This window comes from Myotis nattereri, assembly GCF_964212035.1.
Source record: "Myotis nattereri genome assembly, chromosome: 13".
NCBI classification, from domain to species: domain Eukaryota; kingdom Metazoa; phylum Chordata; class Mammalia; order Chiroptera; family Vespertilionidae; genus Myotis; species Myotis nattereri.
In genome coordinates, this window is record NC_138088.1 from 49,104,766 (window position 1) to 49,132,008 (window position 27,243).

Consider the following 27,243-nt stretch of genomic DNA (forward strand, 5'->3'; position numbering starts at 1 on the left):
GAGTGATCAGCCCTCTGGATTGTCTAGGCGAGGAACATTTCAGAAATGGAGCAAGTGTGAAGGCACTAAGGCAGGCATGTGCCTGGTGTACCAGAGGGAAAGCTAGGAGGCCAGTGTGCTGGGAGATGGGAAAGGAAGTGGGTAGGAGACAAGATCCGGGAGGCAACAAGGAGCCTCTTACAGATACAGAAGGGGTTTTAGATATTATTCAGCTATGAACTTAAAGGGAATTTTGTTCTAATTTTACCACATTTTTATGTGTTGATAGAGGGAGAGGCGTTCACATTCGCTCAGTCCACCACACAGCCAGAACCAGAAGACCAGACATTGTTGCCAATCACTTCAGGCCTGCTCTCAGATAGCTGCTACTGTCATTTCATGGCCAGAATGAGATGTTCTTTACTAGGGGAACCATGTATTCTTTCATTCAAAAGTAAAATATCTCAACAGTTCTTATAAATATAAACGCAAATGTCCTCAAAAAATACTAGCAAACTGAATCCCATCTATATATATAAAAGCCTAAGTGACCGAACAACTGGTCAACCAGTTGCTGTGATGCGCACTGACCACCAGGGGGCATATGCTCAATGCAGGAGCTGCCCTCTGGTGGTCAGTATGCTCCCACAGCCAACCTCCTGTGGCCGGTCAACCTCCCGAGGTCCTTCCCCCCTGTCCAGCCCCCATTGTCCCTATGGAGACTGGGCGATTGGCCCCAATTGCAGGACAGGCCGAGGGACCTCACCCATGCAAGAATTTGTGCACCAGACCTCTAGTAACATATAAAAAGGATCCAAGTGCAATTTATTCCATGAACACAAGATCGGTTCAACACACAAAAAAATAATATAATAATATACAATATCAATAGAAAAAAGAACAGCCCTAGCTGGTTTGGCTCAGTGGGTAGAGCATTGGCCCACAGATTGAAGGGTCCCGGGTTTGATTCCAGTCAAGAGCACATGCCTAAGTTGTGGGATCAATCCCCAATAGGGTGTGCAGGAGGCAGCCAATCAATGATTCTCTCTCATCATTGATGTTTTCATCTTTCTCTCCCTCTCTCTTCCTCTCTGAAATCAATAAAAATATATTTTTTAAAAAAGAAAGGAAAAAGAACAAAAATTACATGAGAAACTCAGTAGAGACAGAAAAAGCATTTAACAAAATCCAACACCCCTTCATGATAAAAGTATTCAATAAACTAGAAGAGGAATTTCTCAACTTGATCAAGAATATTATGAAATCGAGAAACATCGATGAGGAGAACCAAGATGGCGGCATAGGTTAACGCCGGAGTTTGCTGCCTTGAACAACTACTTCAAAAGTGAAACTAAAAAACGGAATGGACATCACCCAGAACCACAGGAACGCTGGCTGAGTGGAAGTCCTACAACTAGGAGGAAAGAGAAAAGCATACGGACACTCAGAGGAGGCCCAGTGCTGAGGTCAAGTTCTGAGGTGCGGAGTGCGCGGAGCAGGCTGGCGGCAGAGGGCGCGGTTGGCGTTTTCAATCGGGAGGGAGTCACAGACTCTGAGGTCCAGATACAGGCGAGTCTTTAGGGACCCAGACTCAAACGGGAGAAGCGGGACTGCCTGGCTTCGGTCAGAGCGAGTGCAGCTTTCTCTCCGAGGTGTGCAGCGGTTGCTGGGACTCAGACAGGCAGAGACCCTGGGGACAGGACTGAGAGCCGCCATAACTGCTCTCTCCAGCCCACCCTGTTGATCCTGTGCGACCCGCCCCGCCCAAGCCCTGCACAGTGGCATTTGCCAGATAGCCTCAGGCAAAGGCTAGATTAGCACCTCCCTAGAGGACAGAAGTTCTCTCACTGGAGACACAGCTGATTCTCATAGCCAGTTGGCCTGGAGGTCAAACCCTCCCTGGTATTAGCTACAACAATCAAGGTTTAACTATAAGACTGCGCACAAAGACCACTAGGGGGTGCACCAAGGAAGTATAACAAAATGCAGAGACAAAGAAACAGGACAAAATTGTCAATGGAAGATATAGAGTTCAGAACCACACTTTTAAGGTCTCTCAAGAACTGTTTAGAAGCCGCCGATAAACTTAATGAGATCTACAAGAAAACTAATGAGACCCTCGATCTTATATTGGGGAACCACCTAGAAATTAAGCATACACGGACTGAAATAACGAATATTATACAGACTCCCGACAGCAGACCAGAGGAGCGCAACAATCAAGTCAATGATTTGAAATGCGAGGAAGCAAAAAACACCCAACTGGAAAAGCAAAATGAAAAAAGAATCCAAAAATGCGAGGATAGTGTAAGGAGCCTCTGGGACAGCTTCAAGCGTACCAACATCAGAATTATAGGGGTGCCAGAAGATGAGAGAGAGCAAGATATTGAAAACCTATTTGAAGAAATAATGACAGAAAACTTCCCTCACCTGGTGAAAGAAATGGACTTACAGGTCCAAGAAGCGCGGAGAACCCCAAACAAAAGGAATCCAAAGAGGACCACACCAAGACACATCATAATTAAAATGCCAAGAGCAAAAGATAAAGAGAGAATCTTAAAAACAGCAAGAGAAAGAAACTCAGTTACCTACAAGGGAATACCCATATGACTGTCAGCTGATTTCTCAACAGAAACTTTGCAGGCCAGAAGGGAGTGGCAAGAAATAGTCAAAGTGATGAATACCAAGAACCTACAACCAAGATTACTTTATCCAGCAAAGCTATCATTCAGAATTGAAGGTCAGATAAAGAGCTTCACAGATAAGGAAAAGCTAAAGGAGTTCATCACCACCAAACCAGGATTATATGAAATGCTGAAAGGTATCCTTTAAGAAGAGGAAGAGGAAGAAAAAGGTAAAGATACAAATTATGAACAACAAATATGCATCTATCAACAAGTGAATCTAAGAATCAAGTGAATAAATAATCTGATGAACAGAATGAACTGGTGATTATAATAGAATCAGGGACATAGAAAGGGAATGGACTGACTATTCTTGGGGGGGAAAGGGGTGTGGGAGATGCGGGAAGAGACTGGACAAAAATCGTGCACCTATGGATCAGGACAGTGGGTGGGGAGTGGGGGTGGAGGGTGGGGCGGGAACGGGGAGGAGGGGAGTTATGGGGGGAAAAAAGAGGAACAAATGTAATAATCTGAACAATAAAGATTTAATTAAAAAAAAAAGAATATTACGAAATCCACAGCTAACATCATCCCTATTGTTAAAAGGCTGAATGCTTTCCCTATAAGATCAGAAACTAGACAGACATGTCCACTCTTGCCATTTCTAGTCAATCAGGCAAGAAATTGAATTAAAAGGCACTCGTGTTAGAAAGGAAGTAGTAAAACTATCTATTTGCAAATGGCATTATCTTGAATATAAAAAATCCTAAAGAATCTACACAAAAGAATTAGAATGCAAGATACAAAACCAATATGTAAAAATCAATTATATTTACATATACTTGAAATAAACAATTCAAAAATGAAATTTTAAAAAGTTCATTTACAATAGAATCAAAACAATAAATACCTAGGAATAAACTTAACAAAAGATATGCAAAACCTACACTCCAAAAACTACAAAAAATTGTTGAAAAAAATCAAAGAAGACCTAAATAAATAGAAAGCTAGTCTATGTTCATGGGTTGGAAGACTTAACATTGTTAAAATGGCAATACTCCACAAAGTAATCTACAGTCAATGCACTACCCATCAATTCCAGCTAGCTTCTGGGCAGAAATTGACAAGTAAGATCCTAAAATTAATATGCAAATGCAAGGAAACCAGAATAGCCAAAACAATCTTGAAAAAGAATGAATTTGAAGGAGTCAACCTTCCTGATTTCAAAGCTAATAAAACTATAGTAATCAAGATAGTGTGGTACTGATATACAGACAGACTTCTAGATTAATGAAGTAGAATTGAGAGTTCAGAAATAAACCCTCGCCGAAACCGGTTTGGCTCAGTGGATAGAGCGTCAGCCTGCGGACTGAGAGGTCCCGGGTTCGATTCCGGTCAAGGGCATGTACCTGGGTTGCGGGCACATCCCCGGTGGGGGATGTGCAAGAGGCAGCTGATCGATGTTTCTCTCTCATCGATGTTTCTAACTCTCTCTATCTCTCTCCCTTCCTCTCTGTGAAAAATCAATAAAATATATTTTTTTAAAAAAAAAGAAATAAACCCTCACATTTACTGTCAAGGGTGCCAAAACCATTCAATAGAGAAAAATAGTCCTTTCAACAAATGATGCTGGGACAACTGGAGAGCCACATGCAAAAAAATAAAGCTCACACTATATACCATATACAAAAATGAACTCAAAATAGATCATACACATGAATGTTTTCTTAGAAGAAAACAGTCATAAATTTGCCTGACCTTGGATTAAGCAATGATTTCTCAAATACGACATCAAAAGTACAAGCAACAAAAGAAAACAGATATACTGGACATCATTAAATGAATGACTTTTATACTTCAAAAGACACAAGTGAAAAGACAATCCATAAAATGAGAAGCAAATATTTGCAAGTCATATATCTAGTAAGAGTCCAGGATACATTGTATATAAAGAACTATGACAACTCAAGAAAGAAAGAAAGACAAACACCCAATTTTTAAATGGTCGAAGGTTCCAAATAGACATTTCAATGTCTAAGATATACAAATGGTCAATAAGCACATGAAAAGATTTTCAACATCATTATCCACTTGGGAAATGAAATCAAAACCACAATGAGATGCCACTTCACATCCACTAGGAAGATTATAATTTAAAAAACAAACAGACAATAACAAGAAAGGGCAAGGATGTGAAAAAATTAGAACCCTCACACACTGCTGCCAGAAATGTAGGTTTGCAGCAGCCCAGAGCTCCTCAAACAGTTAAACAGAGTTTTCCTATAACCCAGCAATTCCACTCCTAGGTTTAGAAATGGAAAACCTAAGTCCACATAAAAACGTGTACACAAATATCCACAACAATATTGTTCATAATATCCAAAAATTAGATCAAAGAACGTGCTCAAGGCCTCACAGCAAGTTGGGGACAGAGAGTCTAGAACTAGAGGCCAGGACTCTCAACTGGACTCAGTGCTGTTCCCCTTCCCAAGACGCCTTCAGTCTACACCTTGTCGACACCATGCAGTGCCACTGGGTGGGTAAGGGAAAAAAAGGGTGCAGAGGGCTTTGCATAAGACAGTTATAGCACATTTTTCTCCCTCTCTCTTTTTAAAGAAATCCCAGCAAGGTTCTTGTTACCCTCCACCCTCCCCCAGCCCATGATGAGAATCTATCACTCAGGATGAGGCAAAAAAACAAGGACCACCAAGATCCTCAACCATACCCCATGAGGTGAGGCCACCGTAGAATGGAACAAGTTCAAGGGTGGAGATGTGGGTAATGTTGTCTTAGCCTACCCAGAATCCATCTCTTCTTTTGATGAGAGCACCTTCATTTTCTTTTTGAGAATGTCTCTTCTCCAGTTTCAGTCCACAGAGTTGAGATGAGTCACCCACCAAGTTCTGGGATCCACATCTGGTCAATCCATCCCTCCAGCCACAATGGCTGGTTCAAGATGGTCAAAAGGATCAAATCAGCCCAGGGAGACTGAGATTTCTGCTCCAACCAGTAAGTTCTAGGAAGGCTCTATTTCTGCTGAGGCTGTCAGCCTAGAACTGCTATTGACCTGCCATGAGGAAAAGCTGCCCATCAGTGAAGCCAACACTGAAGAAATCAGAGCCAAGCGATGCGAAAGAGAGGGAAGACTGATGCCAGGGTTGGTCTACTGACTCAGCTGCACCAGAAGCCAGCTCAACCCCTTGCTACCTACATCGATTTGAGTTCAGTTTCCATCACCTAAACTGCATCACTTTTACACTGAGTGGCACTCAAATTCTGCCAGGAGGGGAGGTGCCTGGGGCAAATGGTCTCCCTTCTCTCAGCCTCTGGTGGCCCCTTGTGTAAGGTAAAGAGGTTCTATCAGCTGATGTTGAAGGACCCTTCTGCCTGTCCAGTGTGGTGATTCGATGAATCCAGAAAAGACCACCTTAGTCCTCAAAGGCTCTCCACCTGGGGCCTAACTCATCATCATGAGCTTGCCTGACCCCAGCTCCTTCCACATGCAGGTTTGCCACATCTCGTGCCTAACGGGCTGCAGCAAGGCCACGTCCAAGTCAAGGTCGGCTTGTGATCTGTCTACTCACAAACACAAGCACAGGCCATGGTCTGTGTTCATCAAGTGAGCCTGGCCATAGTGCCAAGCGTGTTCATTCAAATTTCAGCGGGTTGGAGGATGGCTGACCGACCCCATGTGGATCTCCAGGACGTCTGGCTTCTGGTCTTTGTGAACACTGCATGTCTCTGTCTCTCTGTCTCTGTCTCTCTCTCTCTCTCTCTCTCTCTCTCTCTCTCTCTCTCTCTCTCCTGCTGTTAGCTGCTCTGATAAGTATACCCTGGCAGCAGCCGGGAGGGGGGAGGGGGGAGGGGGGAGGGGGAAGGGGGGGCGCGCTACTGGCTGAAATGTGTTTAATGTGAGACTTGGGGATTTATCCGGGGAGAAGACAGGGCATGTTACTGATGAGAGTCTCCAGGAGATGATGTCAAAGTATGGCCTTACACAGCCCTCTGCAACCATTTGGGTGGGGAGCGGCCCGCGTTTGCCCATCTTTGTTGGGGTGACAGATCAGTCCGGCGCCTTGCATGTGTCAGGGATGTAAATTGAGGATTCGATTCCCAGGGTTCCTGGGCGAGGGCGGGGACTCGCCGGAGGAGCCAGGGGGCGTCAACTTCCAGAGACAGCATGGCCTTCCTGCGGGCCGGGAGGGCCACAGTCACCGCCTCCCTCGGGCCGAACGCGGCCGCTCCGCAAACACACTCATCAGGGGCCCGGACTCGGGATCGGGCAGCCTGGGGGTGCCCGCGGCCCCGCCAGAAACAACCCGGAACTTGCCGGCTGCAGGGCGCCCTCCCCCAGCTCTCGCTCGGGGGGCTCCAGCCAGCCCGGGCCTTCCCCGGCCCACAGCGGGCCGCCAGCCGCTCTACCCCCGCGCGACCCTGCCCTCGGGACGGCCACACGCGCACCGGGCCCGGGGAGCCGCGCGCGCCCTTGGCCGGCTCCCGGGCGGTCTCCTCACCTGACTCGCGGTGCCTTCCTGGAGGCTGCCATTCGCCGTGACGTGCCCCAGCCCACGTATGGGGTGCACAGACCAGCTGATCACCGGCGGGAGGGATGGAGGGAGGGAGGGAGGGAGGCCGGCCGGTGGGCGAGTTGCTAGGCGCGCGCGCCCGCCGGCCACGCCCCCGGCTGTGGCGTGCGTGGGCGCCGCGGCCCCGCCCACCCGCAGGGCCCGCCCACCGCCCAGGTCTGGGCGGTGCGGTTTCCACCCGGAGGCCAGCCTGCAGGGACGAGGCCAGCCTGCAGGGACCTGCGGTCTGGCCTACACACAGCAGCCAGGTCAGTCCTTTGCAGCCTGAGATCATGACCCTCTGCTGCTTAGCGTTTGCCGATGGGTCCTCATTTTTTGGGGGGGAGAAGCGGGGGCGGCCTAGAGAGTCAATGAGAGCGGTTCTCAACCTGTGGGTCGCGACCCCTTTGGCGGTCGAACGACCCTTTCACTGGGGTCGCCTAAGACCATCCTGCATATCAAATATTTACATTACGATTCATAACAGTAGCAACATTACAGTTATGAAGTAGCAATGAAAATAATTTTATGCCTGGGGTCACAACATGAGGAACTGTATTTAAAGGGCCAGAAGGTTGAGAACCACTAAACAATTATTTATTGTTGCAAGTATTACATATGTCCCCTTTTATCCCTCCATTGTCCCCCTCCAGCCCGGTCCCGCCCCCCCCCCCCACACCCCACCGTCACCACCCTATTGCCAGTGTCCATAGATTAAGAATATTTACATACAAGGTCTTTGGTTGATTACCTCCCACCCACAACCCTTCCCCTGGCCTTCCCTCAGAGTTTCTTCATTCTGTTCCATGCTTCCATGTCTCTGATCCACTCCATTCATCAGTTTATTTTGTAGTGTTGCAGTTAGAGGGTGTGTCATTTCTGTTCATTTTTCTCACCAGTCCCCAAAGAGGAAAGAGAAGGGCTTTGTTGGCTGAAAGGACTGCAGCAGGTAGAGCCTCCTTCCAAGGAGGGCGAAGAGGAGGGGCGCGTGGCCAGTTCTGCAGGGTCTCACATCCTGAGGTCTTGGAGTTGTCCCCAAAATCACTTCTCTAGATCGCTTCTAAGTCCAACTGTCCACTCCACTCCACTTGGCTAGCTACTAGGCACCCCAAACTTAACTTGTATGAATGGTGCTCCCTACGCACCAAAAACATGCGCCACCAAACCGTCTTTGCCATCTCAATCAGTGGCTACTCTGTTCTTTCAGATGCTCAGGCCAAAACCTTAGAGCCAGCCCTTCCTCCTCTTTCACACCCTACATCAAGCCTGTCAGAGAATCGTGTTGGCCCTGTCTGCAAAACAGATCTTTAATCCGACCACTTCTCACCACCCCCAGCTGCACCGCCTCCTCCAACCTGTGGGCCAGTGTCACTACCGCCTCACCCAGGTGACTGGTTACTCTGGCCTCCCTGCTGCCACCAGGCACCTGCAGTCTGGCCTGCACACAGCAGCCAGGTCAGTCCTGTGCAGTCTGAGATCATGTCCCTCTGCTGCTTAGCACTTGCCCATGGCTCCTTGTTTCACTCGGGCTAAAAGCTGTACTTGATATGCACCTGACTCATCACCTTGTTCACTCTGCTCTGGCTAACCCAGCCTACTTGCTTGTCCTTGAAAAAGTGGGGTTCCCTCATGCCACAGGGCCTTTGGACTTCCTCTCCCCCAAATACCCAGGCTCCCTTACCCTTCCCTCACCTTGCTTTCAAGTCTGTTCAAGTAGCATCTTTTCAATGAATGAGACCTCCCTTGACCACCCTATTTAAGATTATAAACCACACACACACATACACACACACACACACACACACACACACACACACCAAATCCCCCTTACTCTGCTCTATTTTTTTCATAGCACTTACTGCCTTTTTACATGAAAAAAAAAAATTTACTTATATGCATTGTATTCTGTCCACCATTACATACCACACACACCATAGCCATCAGTGCAGGGATTGTTTCTATTTTGTTTAATGGTGAGTAATACCTGATATGTAGGAAGTTCTCATATATTTTCAGTATGAATGAATGTCCCCAGAATGTGAAGTCCTCAAGGATAGGGACAGTCGCTCTTTTGTTCATTGTTATGACCCTGGTGCTTAGAATGGCACCTGGCACAGAGTCAGCACTTAAGAAATATTTGCTAAATGAAAGTGACCACATTTTTTTTTGCTTTGACCTTGGTAAAGGCCTGTAATCAAATAGGTTCTGCTGCCTTCAAGAGCCCGAAGTTCTAATTGTTATTCAACAAGCATTTCGACAAGCTAAATCCGGCCCTGTAGACAAAGTATGAAAAAAATAAATAAATGATGTGGTGCCTTGGAAAGCAGCAGACGTCTGCTCCATTTCCCCAAATTTATGGAGCCAAAAAGAGGGAGATTGTAAATAAAGTGACTGGTCCCAGCCCACAGCTGAGAGATGGTGGGAAAGATCATGCTGTACTAGGGAAAAGGAGAAGTCAAAGAGATAGATAACTGGGGCCTAAAGGGAACAGGTATTTCGTAATCACGTTGCCTAGAGGAGTCTGCTCAGAATTTATGGCATCTGGCTTCAGGGGAGAAAAAGAGAAATAATTGTGTTCCCTGAAACAGATTTGTAGTCCTGTTTGCAGAACAACAAGGCACCCTCCCCCATCTTGAACTTCTTTCCGCAGAACCTTAAGGAGAAAGTGAGCCGGATTTTCACTAAAGGTTGAGAACACTAGGCTCTTCTCATGGCTCTGCAGTCCTCACGTGTTTGAAGAGGTGGGACAGTCACACTAACATTTACTGAGCGCCTGGCCCACAATGACCCAATGAGTGAAGGACTGTTGACCTCAATTGACTGGTTGAGGAGACAGGTTTTTAGAGATTGTCATTTGCCCAAAGTTTGCAAGCTAGTGTGTGATGGGGCTGTGGTGCGCATTCAGGCAGCGGGATGGATTCCTAGCCCCTGAACACTTAAGCACTAAATTACATGGAAGAAACACTGAAAGTCCCATCATCCAGCCTAGCCCACACAGTGGAAGGAGGGAGGCAACCAGATTCACCATCCAAAGTCAGACTAGGTAGGTTTTAAATGGAGCCAGAAATATTAAGTGCGTGGAAACAAGGGTTGAATTGCATCCTCCCAGAGTTCATATGTTGATGCCCAAACCCCAGTACCTCAAAATGTGATCTTGTTTGAATATAGGGCCATTGCAGATATAATGAGTTAAGATGGCGATTTTCAACCTTCTTCATCTCATGGCACACATTAACTAATTACTAAAATTCTGCGGCACAACAAAAACTTCATATTTTTTGCTGGTCTGACAAAAAAAAAAGTTATAATTTTGATTCGTTCACACCAGACAGCTATTGTTGTGTTGGCTGTTGTCATTTTTTTATTTAACAGTCTGAGGGAAAAAAAGGTCAGTGCCCCTGACTAAATAGTCAGGCATTGCATGTTTTAAAAATTCTTGCGGCACACAGGTTGAAAATCACTGAGTTAAGATGAGGTCATAATAGAGTATGACTCTCATGCAGTATGACTGGTATCCTTATTAGGAAGGGGAATTTGGACGCAAAGAGAATGCCAAGTGAAGAAAAAAGCAAAATTCAGCGTGATGCATCTACGAGCCAAGGAATGCCAACAAACCACTAGAAGCTAGGAGAGAGGCATGGAACAGTTTCCTTCATGGCCCTCAGAAAGAACCAACCCTGCGAATGCCTTGCTCTTGGACTTCCAGCCTCCATAACTGTGACACAATAGATTTCCATTTAAGCCACTGAATTGGTGGTACTCTGTTCTGAAAGCCCTAGGAAACAGTACAAAATGGGTTCTAAATGTCCAAGTGTATCCATGTGAGACTGTCATTTTGGCCACACAACATTCACCCATTACCCTTCTAGTTACCATCCTCCTATTCCCCCTGAGGATCCATCCTTTTCTCCTTCCCTCCCTCCTTTATTCTCAGTCTGTGTTCTCTGACTGAAACACTAGGATTCTAGGAGTCCACCGTGACCCAGTGATAAGCCATAGGGATAGGCTCAGAGGTTGCAATGGGACCAGGGTGTGGGAAGCCGCCCATTGTCTTCACTAGCAGAGAGGTGTGGACAAGGAACCCGGAAGGCTGGTGACCCTTGAGCCCTGGCAAAGGTCAGAGCTATGCACCCACTGTTTAGTCGAGACAATGGTAGCTAAAGCAACTTCCCCACCAGATAGTCATGTGAATCCTTACTGATAAGATAGTCTGTCTATTACTGGAAATTGCCTGCCTAAGGGCTATGGGTATATCCCAAATTGAATAAAAGGATGGCAAGGCCTGAGCCCAAGTGGAGTCCATCTTCTTGCTTTGGGCTCCCGTCTGGCCCCCCAATTTCCAAATTATTATTTCTTGTCTCGCCTCTGTCTTTTGCACACAGCCCCTTCTCCAGAGCCCGAACCCTGAACCACGTGGGATGTGGGTCTTCACACCAGGGCAATGAAGTTTCCTGGTAAGTGCTGGCACAGAGTCTTGTTCTCCTCTGCCAGGTGAGAACCTGGATGCAGATGCTCTGAAACTCTTGCCTCCACATGCAACATGTGAATAGCACCAAAGCAGCAGAAGATAGAGAAGAGAGGAACAGAAGCAGAAATCTCACAATATTATTTGAGCCCTGAATCCTGCCCTGCTTGAAACTAGATCTCCCACTGGACTTTTCAGATGTCAGCCAAAAATTTCCTTTTGTGTTTAAGCCAGTGTGGCATGGAATTTCTGCTATTTGTGATAAAAAGACTCCTCATTCCCCAACTGCCCTCATTGACTCCATTCTGGGGGAGAGTGAGCCTGCCCCAGCTGCCTCAGCCACAACCCTCCCAGATGTGGGGGGCCGGCCCCCCTCAACCCCGCCCACCTCGGCCCCTGAGAAGTGCCTCAGCGTAGCCTGCCTGGACAAGGCTGAGCTCAGTGAGCACTTGGATGCCATGGACTCCAACCTGGACAACCTGCAGACCATGCTGAGTAGCCACGGCTTCAGTGTGGACACCAGTGCCCTGCTGGACCTGTTCAGCCCCTCGGTGACAGTGCCAGACATGAACCTGCCGGACCTGGACAGCAGCCTGGCCAGTATCCAGGATCTCCTTTCTCCCCAGGATCCCCCCAGGCCTCTCGAGGCAGAGAATAGCAGCCCCGACTCAGGAAAGCAGCTGGTGCACTACACAGCACAGCCCCTGCTCCTGATGGACCCCGGCCCCATGGACGTGGGGAGCAGCGACCTGCCTGTGCTCTTCGAGCTGGGGGAGGGCTCCTACTTCTCAGAGGGGGACGACTATGCAGACGACCCCACCATCTCCCTGCTGACGGGCTCTGAGCCCCCCAAAGCCAAGGACCCCACTGTCTCCTAAAGGGTTCAGGAGGGCCAACTGGTCTCCGTCAGCAGTGAGGCCCAGCCCCGCATGCCATGGCTTGCTTGGGGCTTCACAGCAACGCCGAACTGACCAATACTGTGGCTTTCACAAAGTGTATTTTGGTTTTTACATGAGTCCCCTTCCCCCTTCATAGAAATAAACATACAGGTATACATGTAAAAAAAAAAAAAGACTCCTCATTGAATAATTTTAACTTTGTTTCATCTGTGCAACTGAATTTTATATGTGAAGTAGATATAACCTCTTAAATATTGATCATTAGTTATGAACTAAGAAATGGAAAAAGTAATTATAAACCAATGTAATACCCTACTTTATAATTACACTAGAGGCCCAGTGCACAAATTCATGCATGGGTGGTCCCTAGGGGTGGCCTGCAGGGATCAGGCCCCAGCTTGTGCCCCCAGCCTCGCAGCCCTGCAGCCCTGCCTGGCACCCTGCAGTGGCCTGGCGCCACCCCCTCACCTCTGCTCCACCATGCTGCCTATGGGGCCATCGATAGGGGCCGCCCCCGACGCCCAGCTCTCTCAGTGCCTGGAAGCTGGGTGGCAGCCCCACCCTCCACCGCCACTGCTGCTGGTCACGGTCTACAGGGTGACCAGTGGGGCGATCAGACCCCCACTCACACCCGCCTTGGCCTGGTGCCTCCCACTCATCTGCTTCACCGTCCCACCACAGTCCCACTGTCTTTGGGGCCCATTGGAGCTGGCAGCATCTTCACTGCTGCCCAATACCAGCGCCACATCACTGATGCCCGCCATGGTTTGCGCCACCCCCTGGTGGTCAGCACACATCACAGCAAGCAGTCAAACTCCTGGTTCAACTCCCAGTCAAATGACTGCCCGAGGGGACAATTTGCATATTAGGCTTTTATTATATAGGATATGTAATTTTATAATTATATATATTCTGATATAGACATGGTTTTAGAATAAAAGAAAAATTATCCACAAAATATTAACAGTGCTTTTCTTAAGTTGGCAGATTTCTGGGTGATCTTAATTTTGCTATGCTTTTTTGGGTTGGGTTTAGGTTTTTTTTATTTTCTTTTTTATTTAAAAGAAACTCAAATACTAATAATTTCTCTGATCATTTCTCCTTTGAAGATAGAATGAAGGACCTGTTATATCTTCCAAATCTGAGCACCTCTAGCAATAGTCCTCCAACCTTCAATTTGATAACTGGTTGATGGCCTAACCATTGATCGAAGAGGGAGGAACCCCTTTGATAAACCCCCAGATGAAAGGACTGAAAAATAGACATTCTTATACACTAGCAAACAAAATTATAACTCTAGAGGAGGGTTTTAACCTTTTCAAACATTTCAATTTGTTTTACTAAAATTGATAGTTATAAGAACAGTGACGAGTGAGGCTCTCATAAATTGTTATAACATGGCCTTATTTTTTTTATAAAGTTAAGTGAAAGATAGGCTTGTGGTTACACCCTAGAAAGGAATGGGAGAAGAAAGGCCAAATTTCAGGATTGCAGAGTCTGCCAGAACAATGTACTGTAAATTAAGGGTGAGAGAATGCATTTGGCTCAGTTCAGAATTCACTCACTCTTTGTATTCAATGAAAACTAAACTCAGACCTCTTGATATCTGAGTTCCATTTACTCTTGGCAAAGTTCACTTCTCTGGTTCAAATTTTAAAAAATGGCCGGGAGGGTTTCTTGGACTACAAATGGTTCTTGCATAAACAACATGTTGATGAGCTAAGTGTAAATGAATCAGAAACATACAGAGTAAGCGGCTCACACACACAGAAACCTCCTATGCTATAGGAAAATGGGCTCAGGGAAGCACTATGTTTGCCTCTTCTTTGAAGGAGTATTCCTTTTACCGTATTTTATCCCTTTCTCGGGAAGTCTTTGAGAGCCCTTTGTAAAATGTGGGGAAGGGAAGAGAGTATATATCCAGCTGGTCCTAATGTTGACGTCTCATAATCCCTAACTATGCCTTAAAAGCTGGGCTTTGGAAAGAGGCAGCATGACCTCGAGGTGAAGGTCAAGTGAGACGTTCTGACCCTAGCCCTGCCACTAAATAGGCCTGTGATGTCAGACCGGCAGGCCACCCTCTTCTCTGATTTCCTAAGAAAGGGCCTTTGACCAGCCTCTTCCAGCCTGGCTATGCATTCGATCAAGTCATAATCAGAGAACTTGAAGTTGACAGCCTGGCATATGTGTTATATGTGACCCTCACTATATTCCTTCTCATGTGTGTGTGTAACAACTTTATATAATTCACATGCCATACAATTCATCCATTTAAAGCAGTGACTTCCAACTAGTATGCTGTAAGAATTTTAAAAACACACTATACCTTTCTATTTAGTCAGGGGCACTGACCTCTTTTCCCTTAAATTGTCAAATAAATTTTAAAAATGACAAGAGCCAACACCACAATAGCCATCGGGTGTGAGTGAATCAAAATCATACCTTTCTTTGTCAGATCGGCAAAAAAATATGTATTTTTTTGGTGTGCTGCAGAATTTCAGAAACTAGTTTATGTGTGCCATGAGATGACAATCACTGCTTTGAAGTATGCAATTCAATGGTTTTTCGTATATTCACAGGGTAATGCAACCATCACCACAATCAATTTTAAAACATTTTCATCACCCCAAAAGAAACCTGCATGCTTTAGCAGTCACTTCCCATTTCCTTCCATTCTTCCCTCTCGAACCTAATAGCTCTACAGCTTTGCCTCTTCTGGACAGGTCATATAAATGGAATCATATTTTAACTGGCCTTGTGTGACTAGCCTCTTTCACTTATCATTGTTTTCAAGGTTTCTTGATTTCTTTTTATTGCCAAATAAGATTCATATAATGTTTATCCATTCATGACTTGATGGACATTTCAATTGTTTCCACTTTTTGAATATTGTGAATAATGCTGCTGTGAACATTCAAGTACAAGTTTCTGCGTAAACATGTTTTCATTTCTCTTGAGCATATATCTACACATGGAAATGTGGAGTCATATGGTCACTCTATGTTTAACCTTTCAAGCAGCCGCTGAAGTGTTTTTCCAAAGGGGCTACACCATTTCACATTCCCACCAGCACGTATGAGGGTTCCAGTTTCTCCATAGCCTCACCAACACTTATCTATTTGACTCTAGCCCCCCTGGTGGATATAAAAATGGTACCTCACAGTGGGTTTGATTTGCATTTCCCTGATAACTAATGACATTGAGCTTCATTTTATGTGTTCATTGGCTATGTGTATATCTTCATTGGAGAAATGTCTATTCAGATTCCTTGCCTATATTAAAAATCTGTATTACTGAGTTGTAAGTATTCTTTAACTATTCTAGATGAAAGTCCCTCATCAAGATATGTGATTTATAAACATTATCTCCCATTCTGCATTTTTTAAAAATTTTATTGATTTTTTTTTTTTTTGAGAGAGAGAGAGAGAGAGAGAGAGAGATTGATTGGCTGCCTCCCGCATGCACTCCGATCAGGGATCAAACCCACAACCCAGGCATGTGCCCTGACTGGGAGTCGAACCCGCCACCCTTGCTGTGCAGGACAATGGTCCAACCATATGAGACACACTGGCCAGGGTTCCCATTCTGCATTTTTTATTCTAATTAAGTAGCAACATTTAAAAAGAAATGTTGCCAAAGCCGGTTTGGCTCAGCGGATAGAGCGTCTGCCTGCGGACTGAAAGGTCCCAGGTTCGATTCCGGTCAAGGGCATGTACCTGGGTTGCATGCACTTCCCCAGTGGGGGATGTGCAGGAGGCAGCTGATCGATGTTTCTCTCTCATCGATGTTTCTAACTCTCTATCTCTCTCCCTTCCTCTCTGTAAAAAATCAATAAAATATATTTAAAAAAATAATAATAATAAAAAGAAATGTTGCTATTTTAAAAATTCATATCGTCAGCTGCTGTTGAAAAACCAGAAGGTTGGTTTGGCAACACTGGTCCTGCCTTCTGTGCAGCAACAAGCAATATGAACAGAGCAGGGGCTACCCCCTTGAAATGGGACAGGGAGCCCTCCATCTGACCATGTAGGCACTTGTACTTTACCTGTCAGGCTCTTGTAGACATCCCAGGTGTGACGCCTTCTCTTAGAGAATTTGACAAAGCATGGCCTGGATTTCAACTCCACTGAAATTGTCCTTGCCATTGAGTTACATCAACTACTTCTTGCCAAGATCTTTTCACCTTTGGCATTTAGAGAGAGGAAGAAAGAGAGAGAAACATTGGTTATTGACACAGAATCCCCCAAACTTAGCACCATGAACTCTCAAGCCCTCCACTCTTCCTGTTTTGCCATTTGTATTTTGCAATGCATGGGGTAACTCACTGGGGCATGGCAAGGCCTCCAGAATTTTGGCAGCCTTGTTGGTACTGATGTCATGAGTGTTCCTTGCCATAATGCATCCTTATTACTAACCCAAACCAGCCAAACTCAAACAAATGGAGTTTTAAAAAAACAACAAAAAAACAGAGTAACAGGCTGCCTGAGCTATGAAACACTACAAAAAAATATCAGAAAAACTATTTCATGCTTAGAACATAGCCAAGAATGAAAATCACAATTTGTAATTGTTAATCATCCTTTTTTCTAATTATAATTTGCCTACTAACCTGCTCAGAATAAAATGAGGATCTCTAAAAAGACTCATTAGTAACTGAACCTTGTCACATAACATTATTTTCACCTGTTTCTCTCACTTTTGTTTAACTTTTCATTCATCTATCTCTTTATTTAAATAGTTTTATTCTTTTTTTTAATCCTCACCTGAGGACATGCTTAGAGAGAGAGAAAGAGAGAAACATCAATTGGTTGCCTTCTGTAACTGAGGATCAAATCCACAACCCAGATATGTGCCCCTACCAGGAACTGAACCAGCTGTTCAGTACACAGAACAATGCTCAACCAACTGAGCCACTCTGGCCAGGTGTAAATATTCTTTTTCTTACTTGTTCTTTTTTTAAACAGCTTTATTGAGATATAATTCACATACTATACAACTCACCCATTTAAAGTGTACAAGTAAATGGTTGTTAGTATACTCACCGAGAGTTATACAATCATCACTACTGTCTAATTTCAGAACATCTTCCTCACCCTGAAAAGTAACCTCATATCTTTTAGCATCACTCCCCATTTCCCTCACCATTTTCAGCCCTCAGCAACCACTAATCTGTTTTCTGTTTCTCTAGAGTTGCCTCTTCTGAGCATTTTATATAAATAAAATGACATTTACTATGTCAATTTTGTGTCTGGCTTCTTTCATTTAACACAATGTTTTCAAGGTTCATCTATGTTGTAGCATGTATCATCACTTCATTCCTTTTGATTGAAGAATAATATTACATTGTATGGATATGCCAAATTTTATTTACCTATTAAAGTGGACATTTGGGATATATTTTAAAAAACAATTTAATAGCAAAATAATTAATAATAATAATCCAATTACAAAATGGGCAAAAGACTTGTATAGAGATTTTTCCAAAGAAAACATACATATGCCAACAGGTATAAGAAAAGGTATTCTATATTGCTAATTATCAGGGAAGTGCAAAACAAGACTATAATGAGATATCACCTCACACCTGTTAAGATGGATATTAAAACCATGCTAATAATGGCTAAAAAAAAGAAAAGATAATAAGTATTGGCAAAGATGTGGAGAAAAAGGAACCCTTTTGCACCCTTGTTGGGAATATAAATTGGCACATTTTGAAAAATAATATGGAAGCTCTTCTAAAATTAAAAATACAACTACCATATGATCCAACAATCCCACTTCTGGGTATATACCCAAAGGAAATAAAATCACCATCTTGAGAAACTGTCTGCACGCCCATGTTTTATTACAACCTAAGTGCCTATCGATGGATGAATGGATAAAGGAAGTGTGGTACATATACAATGGACTATCATTCAGCCTGACAAAAAAAAGAGAAAGTCCTCCCATTTCAGACAACATGGATGAACCTCAAGGACATTATGCTAAGTGAAGTAAGCCAGACACAGAAAGAAAATTATTACATGATTTCACTTACATGTGGACTCTTTTTTTTTTTCATATATTTTATTGATTTTTTACAGAGAGGAAGGGAGAGGGATAGAGAGTTAGAAACACTGATGAGAGAGAAACATCGATCAGCTGCCTCCTGCACACCTCCTACTGGGGATGTGCCCGCAACCAAGGTACATGCCCTTGACCGGAATCGAACCTGGGACCTTTCAGTCCGCAGGCCGACACTCTATCCACTGAGCCAAACCAGTTAGGACTACATGTGGACTCAATAAAATTTTTAAAAAGTCAAATCATAATAACAAAGTAGAATGCCGGTTACCAGAGGCTGGGGGTAAGGGGAAAAGAGGAGATTTTTATCAGAGTACAAACTTCCAGTTGTAAGTTGAGTAAGTTCTGGAGACCTAATGTGCATCAGGGTGAATATCGCTAATAATGTAATACTTGAAACTTGTGTCCCCACCACACAAAAAAGTAACTCTAGGAGGTGATGGATATGTTAATTTGATTATGGTAATCATTTCACAATGTCAAAACATCACAGTGCATACCCTAAATATATACTTTTTAATTTTTTACCAGTAAATAAATAAATAAATAAAATTTTAAGCAAAGTGATGCTGCTATGAACATTCATGTATGATTTCTTTTTTTGGTAGGGATATGTTTTCATTTCTCTTGAACATATACCTAGGAGTGGAATCGCTCAGTCATATGGTAACTTTATTTTCAATACTTTGAGGAACTGCCAAACTGTTCCTAAAATGGCTGTATTATTTTAGATACCCACCAGCAGTGAACAAGAGTTCCAATTTCTGCACAGCCTTGTCTGTTCTTACCATTTTTTACTCAGTATATTTGTTCTTCTTCCTCCATCAACTCTCCCCAGATTCCAAATGAAATTCCTAATGATGTTTTCCACTGGAGAAGTGAGGTGGCACTTCATTTCCGAGTGAACCCTTACTCGGCCTCTATTTTAAGGAAGCCATTGGAAAAAAGTATACTCCAAAGGTCCCATTTACTCTAGTACAGTGGTTCTCAACCTTCTGGCCCTTTAAATACACTTCCTCATGTTGTGACCCAACCATAAAATTATTTTCGTTGCTACTTCATAACTGTCATGTTGCTACTGTTATGAATCGTCATGTAAATATCTGATAGGCAGGATGGTCTTAGGCGACCCCTGTGAAAGGGTCGTTCGACCGCTAAAGGGGACGAAACCCACAGGTTGAGAACCGCCGCTCTAGTAAATCAGGTTTGTTTCCATAGAAACCATAAGCCTGGGTCTCTAATCACCTCGTCTGGATATCTTGGATACAAGCAAAAGACAGTAATTCAACCACATAAAGTAAAGCCATAGATTCATGAAATTTTGAAACTGGAAGAACCCTAAGGATTCCTTCACCAGCGCTTTCACTTTATAAATGAGGATGCTCAAGCTAAGAGGGAGATTCTCATGGGCAAGACCACATAGCTGGTTTGCTACGGAATCAGACGGAAACCCAGGTCTTCTGATTCCATCACTTTGTCAGTTCAACCTGGTCTCTCAGTCCCCTGTGCAAACCCAGCTTAGCCAACACTGGAGCACTTACAAGTTCCAGGGCAAAGGCTGCATCCATACACACACCAAGCAAAGAATTAGGTGATCCCTGGCATAACACCTACCATAACACCCACTCAAGTGAAAACCTTCACCAAAGGTGGTGAATTGGTACCTGAGGCTTATTCTACATGGTATTTTAAGATGTTTTTTTACAGTTACCAACTCATAAAAATGAAGTGATTTCACCTCCAAAACTCTATTAATATTGGTCCTGTGGTTCCTGATTAAACTTTCCAACCAACAGGCTGGGGTTGAGCAGTACCGCCCAGTGCCCACCCAGTGGGCCTGGCCCATCCTGCTACCTGCCTGGTTCTTGGAAGTATATGAATAGGACTCAATTCAGGTCATAGAGAAATAGAAGAGGTGTTGGTGCATTTGTTGTCTGCAGGAGTACTACCACTCTACGTGGCCCTGTTTAAAAGAGAAAATGACAGTCACAAGACAGACAGACAAATACTGGTAGGCACCTGAGATCTTTGCAGGCTTGAAGGACGTGGGGTGGGCGGGGGAGGTGATCAAACAGGAACGCCACAGTGCTGCGAGTAGAGTGAGGAGGAAGCCATGGGGCCTCCTTTTGGCCTAAGTTCACAAAATTAGCAGCAGGTGCTGTGAGGCGTCTACAGATTTCAAAGAGAAATAAAGACAGTGTGTTTGCCTCAGAGCACAAATCCCCACAGAGAGTCTGGGAACAGCCCGCAGTCTCCTGAGCAGCGGCCCCTCGCCTCCTCTGGTGGGAAGACCTGGGCTTGTTTCCAGAAAGTGCCATCTAGTTTGCTCTGCTGTGCAGCACACCGAGCTCTTCTAATCAATTGCTAATTGGTGATTGGGGAAAAGGCTACCTGACTGGAAAGGCTATTCTGAAGACTAAACAAAAAAAAACGCAAGCCCTACCTGGTTTGGCTCAGTGGATAGAGCATCGGCCTACAGACTGAAGGGTTCCCCGGGTTTGATTCAGGTCAAGGGTGCATGCCCAGGTTGCAGGATGGATCCCCAATAGGGGGCGTGCGGGAGACAGCCAATCAATGATTCGCTCTCATCATTGATGTTTCTATCTCTCCCTCTCCCTTCCTCTCTGAATTCAGAAAATATGTGAGAGAAAAAAAAGAATGCAAGAAAAGCACTTCCCACTGTGTCTAGAGCCTAGAAAGGACCCAATAAGTGTTAATTAATACTGGTGAACTCCCACAGTGCATTTTTAACATCGGATAGCTATGCATCTTCATAAAATCAGGACTGTCAAAACCAGAGGAGTCCTCGGAGAGCATGGAGCTCACTAAACTTATGAGAAAAGCAGTTTCCTCCTTCCTAAGATGAGGTGGTGGCCTTGACCAGTGTGTGGTCCCATCAGTCTAGGCTTTTGTCAATGCCCACATTGTGACAAGCAAGGCTCACCTGTAGACACCAGGGTAGGTCTGCCCATGGGGGAGGCCTCGCTGTTATGCTGAAGCGTCACCTTGCCTGGTAGCTTGGGCTCACTACTTAGCAGTCAGAACTTAAGAGGCCCCTGGGTGAGGCTCAGAGACAAATGAGCTGGGAGCCCACGTGGGAGGGCGTGATTTACAGCCTTTCCCTCCTCCCCAGAGTTGCCCGAGTGTCTGAGGAGTGGGATGGAAGGCTCTGGGGTTGGAGTTCAGCACAGCTGTACAAACAGCCTGTCCCGATGGCTCTCCCCAGCTCTTTGGCACAAAGAAGCCACGGAGAGGCTGGAGGAGGTAAGAGCAAAGGAAGAACTGCTTCTAAATGCAGAGAGAGGAAAACAAAACAAATTTCTATTGTATGAACTTATCGCCAACCAGGTCTCTCTCTTCCTTTCTTTGAAGTTAGGTGGAACTGGAATCATGTGGGTGTTAAGTAACATTTTTTTAAAGTAATAGATTCAAAATCGCTAATGATTTTGTGGTATGCCATGATGAGCAATTCTTAAGACCTGTCAACTGGAAACAGGCTTTAAAAACCTAAAAACCTTAAGGTGCCCTTCTGGGCAAGGCTGTGTCCAACCCTCTTCCTCATTCTTCCTTTGTGCCTCAGGACCTTTGCATGTAATAAATGGCTTAAGGGGCTGCAGGTTTCCTGGAAAGCTGTGCTCCAAGGTTAGGAGTGAGGGGTGGGGGAGTGGGGGTCATGGAGCTTAAAGGAAATGGGATCCACATGATTTCTCCGAGAAGCAGCAGAACAAACTGAAAGAAGGGGCCCTGGCTCTTAGGAGACCTGGGTCTGCCTAGTGCTGAGCTGTGGTTTGACCCCAGGGAGTCCAACCACAATCCCCACTGGGCCACAATCCCGTTATCTATAATATAGAGGCCTGGATGTGCTTCGAGACCTGTTCTTGCTGGCAAAGATATTCCTGTCCTAGGTCTGCACACCCAACATGCACACATACATATGTTCACCAAAAGGCACATACAACTGCAGCACTGTTCATTGTAGCCCCAAATCAGAAACTACCCAAATGTCCATGAACAGGAGAATAGATATATTGTGGTATATCCATATCATTGAATAGTATAAAGCCATGAGAATGAACAAATGCACAACATGAATGACTCTCACAAACAAGGCCCAGGCACCTAAGAGCACATGCTGTTTGAATCCTCCTTTATCAAGTTCAATAACAGGAGAAACCTATCTGTCACATTGAAAGTTAGGTTAGTGGTTACCCCATCAAAATTCATGGGGCTGCACCCTTATAACTTATGCACTTTCCTGTAAGTATAATATACGTCAATTAAGATTTTATTTAAAGATATTTTTAGAAGAAAATACTGGAGACTATCTTTAAGATTTTGGTGTAGGAAGAAATTTCTTAAATAAGACACAAAGACTATCAATCATGAAGGCAAAGTTGATTAATTACATGAAAATTTTAATTAAGGGGAAGCAGTAACAGTAACTACAATGACTCTGCAAACAGCTTCAGTAGAGTAATATCAAGAATAGGAAACACTTGTTTTTCTATGAACTAGGCCAAGCCCTTTGCAAGCATTGCCCATGGAGCCCTTATAACTGCCCTGTGAGCTCAGCGCTATCATCACCCCTATTTTGCAGATGGGCAAACTGAGGCTTGGAGTTAAATTGCTTGCCTAAGGGCACTTGGCTAGTGAGCCAGTACTTGAACTCAGGTGGGCCTGACTTCCGGGCTCTTCCCCATTCTCCACTCAGCCAAGGAGGGATAGAGGTCCGCTTGCCAGAGATCCAGATTGGAAAAAGAGGGAGGTCACAGGTCCAGAGTCCCATCCCAGGCCACCCCCAGCAGTGTTTTGAAATAGAGCAGGTAACCGGACTTGGGATGCCGAGCAGCCACCCACTGAAATCAAGAGCCTGAGGTCCAGTCGGAAATCCCTCCTCCTCACCAGGAAATGAGTGTGAAGGACAGGATAAGGGGTTGGGACCTGAGAAGAGATGGGCTTCTCCCTTTCATTCCCTGTGCCTGTTCCCATCGGGTGATGATGGTTTTCACAGCTCCTCAAAAGAAACAGTCTGCTCGAGCCAACCCTCTGCCCCTGGGTGTGGCCCCAGCCAGCATACCAGGTTCATTCCAGCCTCTGCACAGGGTCAGTGTCTCCGACCTGGAAGACCCGTCCCTCCTCTGCTATCTAATTCTGCCAGAGCCATACCTATTCTCTGAAGCCAGCCTCTATTCTTCTAGGCCAGCACTGCCCAATGGAAGTCTCTGCAACGTGAAAATAATTTTGTTTTTTTAAATATATTTTTATTGATTTCAGAGAGGAAAGGGAAAGGGAGAGATAGAAACATCAATGAGAAAGAATAATTGATCGGCTGCCTCCTGCACGTCCCCCGGCCCCCACTGGGGCTGGAGCCTGCAACCCAGGCACGTGCCCTTGACCGGAATCGAACCCAGGACCCTTCAGTCCGCATGCCACTGCTCTATCCAATGAGCCAAACCGACTAGGGCAAAAATAATAATTTTTCACTGCTCAGTATGATGGCCACTAGCCACATGTGCCTACAAAGCACCTACTATGGCTAGAATGGCTGGTAAAATGAGTTTTAAATTTTATTTACTTTTACTTTATATTCGAATAGCCACATGTGGCATAGTAGCTACCATATTGGATAGCACAGCTCTAGGCTATGCTGACACCCTGTATTGCCTTGATTTTTATTTCTCCAGGAACTGAATACAAATGTGATTGGTCCTCAATATTTCACTTAGAGAAGTCTCATGTTTGGAGCTGGGCTGTTAGCATAAGAAGGGAGGTAAAGGTAGGAAAAATCTACTATGTGGCCCATTATTGGTACACAGTGTACGCACAGGACAGGTTGGACTCCTGCTGAAATCAATTGTTGCTCAGAACACGCAGAGGCAGACTGCAAGGCCTGGAGCACTTGGAAGCTGAAGTAGCTGATGCTCCAATACGGAAGGGAGGTGTGATTGGGGATGGGGTGGGAGTGGGGGGAAGCTAATAGCTCCCCTGATAAAGAAGCCAACCCATAGCCCGCCCAGATGAAGGCAGCTTTAGCCCCACCCAAGTATTTCCACCCCTCTGAGGCCTCCTGCATTTCCTGGAATCCTCTTCTTGCACTCAGAAGTGGTTTTCGCTTTGTAAACACCCAGGTGTAGGACAGAGTACAGGGGTGATTACAAAGCAGCAGGCTGGAAGGAGCAGGAGTGCCCCTGGCTGCTAATTAGAGGCATTCTCTGCTGCACTGCTGTGAAGGCTTGGACTCTGCCTTCCGTTCTCCAAGCTTCAGAAACACCCTCATTGAGCCCTAGCTGGTTTGGCTAAGTGGATAGGGCTCCAGCCTAGGGACTGAAAGGTCCTGGGTTCGATTCTGGTCAGGGCATGTACCTCAGTTGCAGGCTCCTCTCTGGCCCGGGGCCCTGGTCAGGGCTCAATCATGGATGTGTGTCTCTCTCTCCACCTCCCACTCTTTCTAAAAATCAATGGGAAGATATCCTCTGCTGAGAACTGGGGAAAAAACGCAAGAAAGAAACACCCTCATTGAGATTTTCTCTCTGAAGTGCTGACGGATCAGCAGAGGCTTAAGAGGAGCTGGTGGGCTGGGGGCACCTTGGCACAGGCCAGTCACCACAGCTTATCTTCTGGCTCTTAAGTCTAGGTTGCTTTCCACGGGGACAGGCAGTCAGCAGGGACACTGTCAGCAATAGAAGGAAAGGAGAAGGGGCTGTGAGTCCATTGAGAGAGGAAGATGAAAGACACGAAGGGGTTAAAGCCTAATAAAGCATGTTCATCGGATCCTCCCAAGACACAGACACTCCCACAGGTCAAACAGGGTTTTTGAAACAGAAACAACAGATGAAGGTTGAGCTGTAAGATGAAGACAGGAGTGAAAGGGAAAGGATTTGGGGGAACCTGAATGTTGGAGCAAGTAGTCTACACATTAGGCATTCTGGGAGCTTCTTGTATGGAGTTTGAAGGGGCCCCCATACCTTCTTTTAGGATGAGGTGGGAGGTGGAGAGGAGGAGAGATACCCATTAGTACCCAGGATGCCCAAACTACTGCTGGAAGATGCCCCTGGGCTGGCCTGGGGCAGGAGGGGGTGGAGAGCAGGAAGGTACCTGAATACCTGAGCACTTTACAGATGGGGTTCTTACCTAGTCTAGAAGGAAGTATTTGGGTCTATATGCTCTGGTCCATCATCTGTAGTAGACCCCCACCCTCACCTCCTGTGCCCACACCTGCCCTCCCTGCCCAGAGAGAGGAACATCAAGAGGTTAAATGACCTAATACAAAATGTATTTAATCTCTTTCCGGCCCTATCAGGAAAAAAGTTCTCTCTCTCTCTCTCTCTCTCTCTCTCTCTCTCTCTCTCTCTCTCTCTCTCTGTCTTCTCCAAATTCTGCCCTCTCTTCCCTTCAGGGACAGGCTCTGCAAGGTGAGGTCCCCTGTCACTTCCTCCATGACTCATTTCCCCTGTTTACTCACTGACTCTCCCCAGCCCATCACATCCCTGTGCAGGGGCCGCCAATGACCTCCCAGATGCCAAACTGAACAGACTGCTGAGGCCTGACTTGTCCTAAACAGACATTCCTTTGGCCTCAGAGATGACCCCTCCCTCCTTCATGAACTGTTCCTCCCCTAGGCCTTCTTAATAGGCTGTTCCCCTCGCTTTCTCCAGTTCCCTGGGTCCTCCTTCCTCTCCCCGCTTTTGCGGTGTCAGGACTCCTTCTCACTCACCCTGCACTGACTCTGGGTGCGTTCCCTAACCAGCGGTTCTCAACCTGTGGGTCGCGACCCCTTCGGCGGTCGAATGACCCTTTCACAGGGGTCGCCGAAGACCATCCTGCATATCAGATATTTACATTACGATTCATAACAGTAGCAACATTACAGTTATGAAGTAGCAACGAAAATAATTTTATGGTTGGGTCACAACATGAGGAACTGTATTTAAAGGGCCAGAAGGTTGAGAACCACTGCGTAAACCGACTTGCCTCCACTGTCACATCTCCTAACTATCATACCTATAACTCCAGACCAAATCTGGTTTTCTGAGCACTGGGTCCTTAGTTGTAACTTTCTACTCAACAGTATTGCCCAAATATTTTGCAGGCACTTGAAACTCAACATATCCAAAATTTCAATTATCTTCTCTCCTTGATACTTGATTCTCTCATTGTATTTACAAATATTCAATACCATTCTATTCATTAATAGAAAGCCAGCACTGAATGAGATGCATTTTTATAATTATCCCCTTTCTGTTGACAGTACACGGGTTTTCATTCAGAAAAGACCCCTGGCCCTCGCCCCTCCCCATCCCCAGCCTGAGGGCATCTGGGGAAGATGGTGCCAGGCCTAGTTTCTTGTTTACCAGCATATCCCATCCTTCTGGCCACAAATTACCCAATTTGAATTAGTGAGATGTGCAGAGATATTCTCTGGGGGAAAATATGCCCCGCTCTATAAACTCCATGGACAACTGCTTTTCTCTACGTAACTAAGAAAGCAGGAAGCTCTCAGAGCATTCTGGCAGTCATCCTGTTATCTTAAGGCAGCTAGTGAAACAGATAGCCTGGAAGTCAGAAGAAAGAGAGGAGAAACTGGCTCTTTGGTGAACTTCTAGATCAAGCTTCCCCTGAAGGCCACCTTACCACTGGGCTTGTCGAGA

General features: G+C 45.4%; 2 protein-coding genes across 7 annotated transcripts in view; one reads left to right on the plus strand and one right to left on the minus strand.

Moving 5' to 3' along the window:
• The window catches only part of XPNPEP1 (X-prolyl aminopeptidase 1), a 47,363-nt gene extending 40,093 nt beyond the window's left edge, over positions 1–7,270 (minus strand). Inside the window, exon 1 of one of the 5 annotated variants that reach the window (XM_081104493.1) lies at positions 7,118–7,270. In XM_081104493.1, coding sequence (XP_080960619.1) covers positions 7,118–7,149 — 32 coding nt within the window. In that variant the 5' untranslated portion in view covers positions 7,150–7,270. The remainder of the gene's footprint in view (positions 1–7,117) is intronic. The other 4 variants (XM_081104490.1, XM_081104491.1, XM_081104492.1 and 1 more) reach the window with 4 other exon arrangements.
• A 119-nt stretch (positions 7,271–7,389) lies between these two features.
• The window catches only part of LOC308529294 (heat shock factor protein 1-like), a 50,436-nt gene continuing 30,582 nt past the window's right edge, over positions 7,390–27,243 (plus strand). The window contains exons 1-2 of one of the 2 annotated variants that reach the window (XR_013996756.1): positions 7,390–7,437; positions 11,551–11,622. Coding sequence is in view for 1 of the 2 variants with exons in the window: in XM_081105301.1 (XP_080961427.1) it covers positions 12,092–12,511 (420 nt within the window). In the remaining variant the exon portion in view is untranslated. Of the gene's footprint in view, positions 7,438–11,550; positions 12,690–27,243 lie in introns of those variants that run through there. The other variant, XM_081105301.1, reaches the window with a different exon arrangement.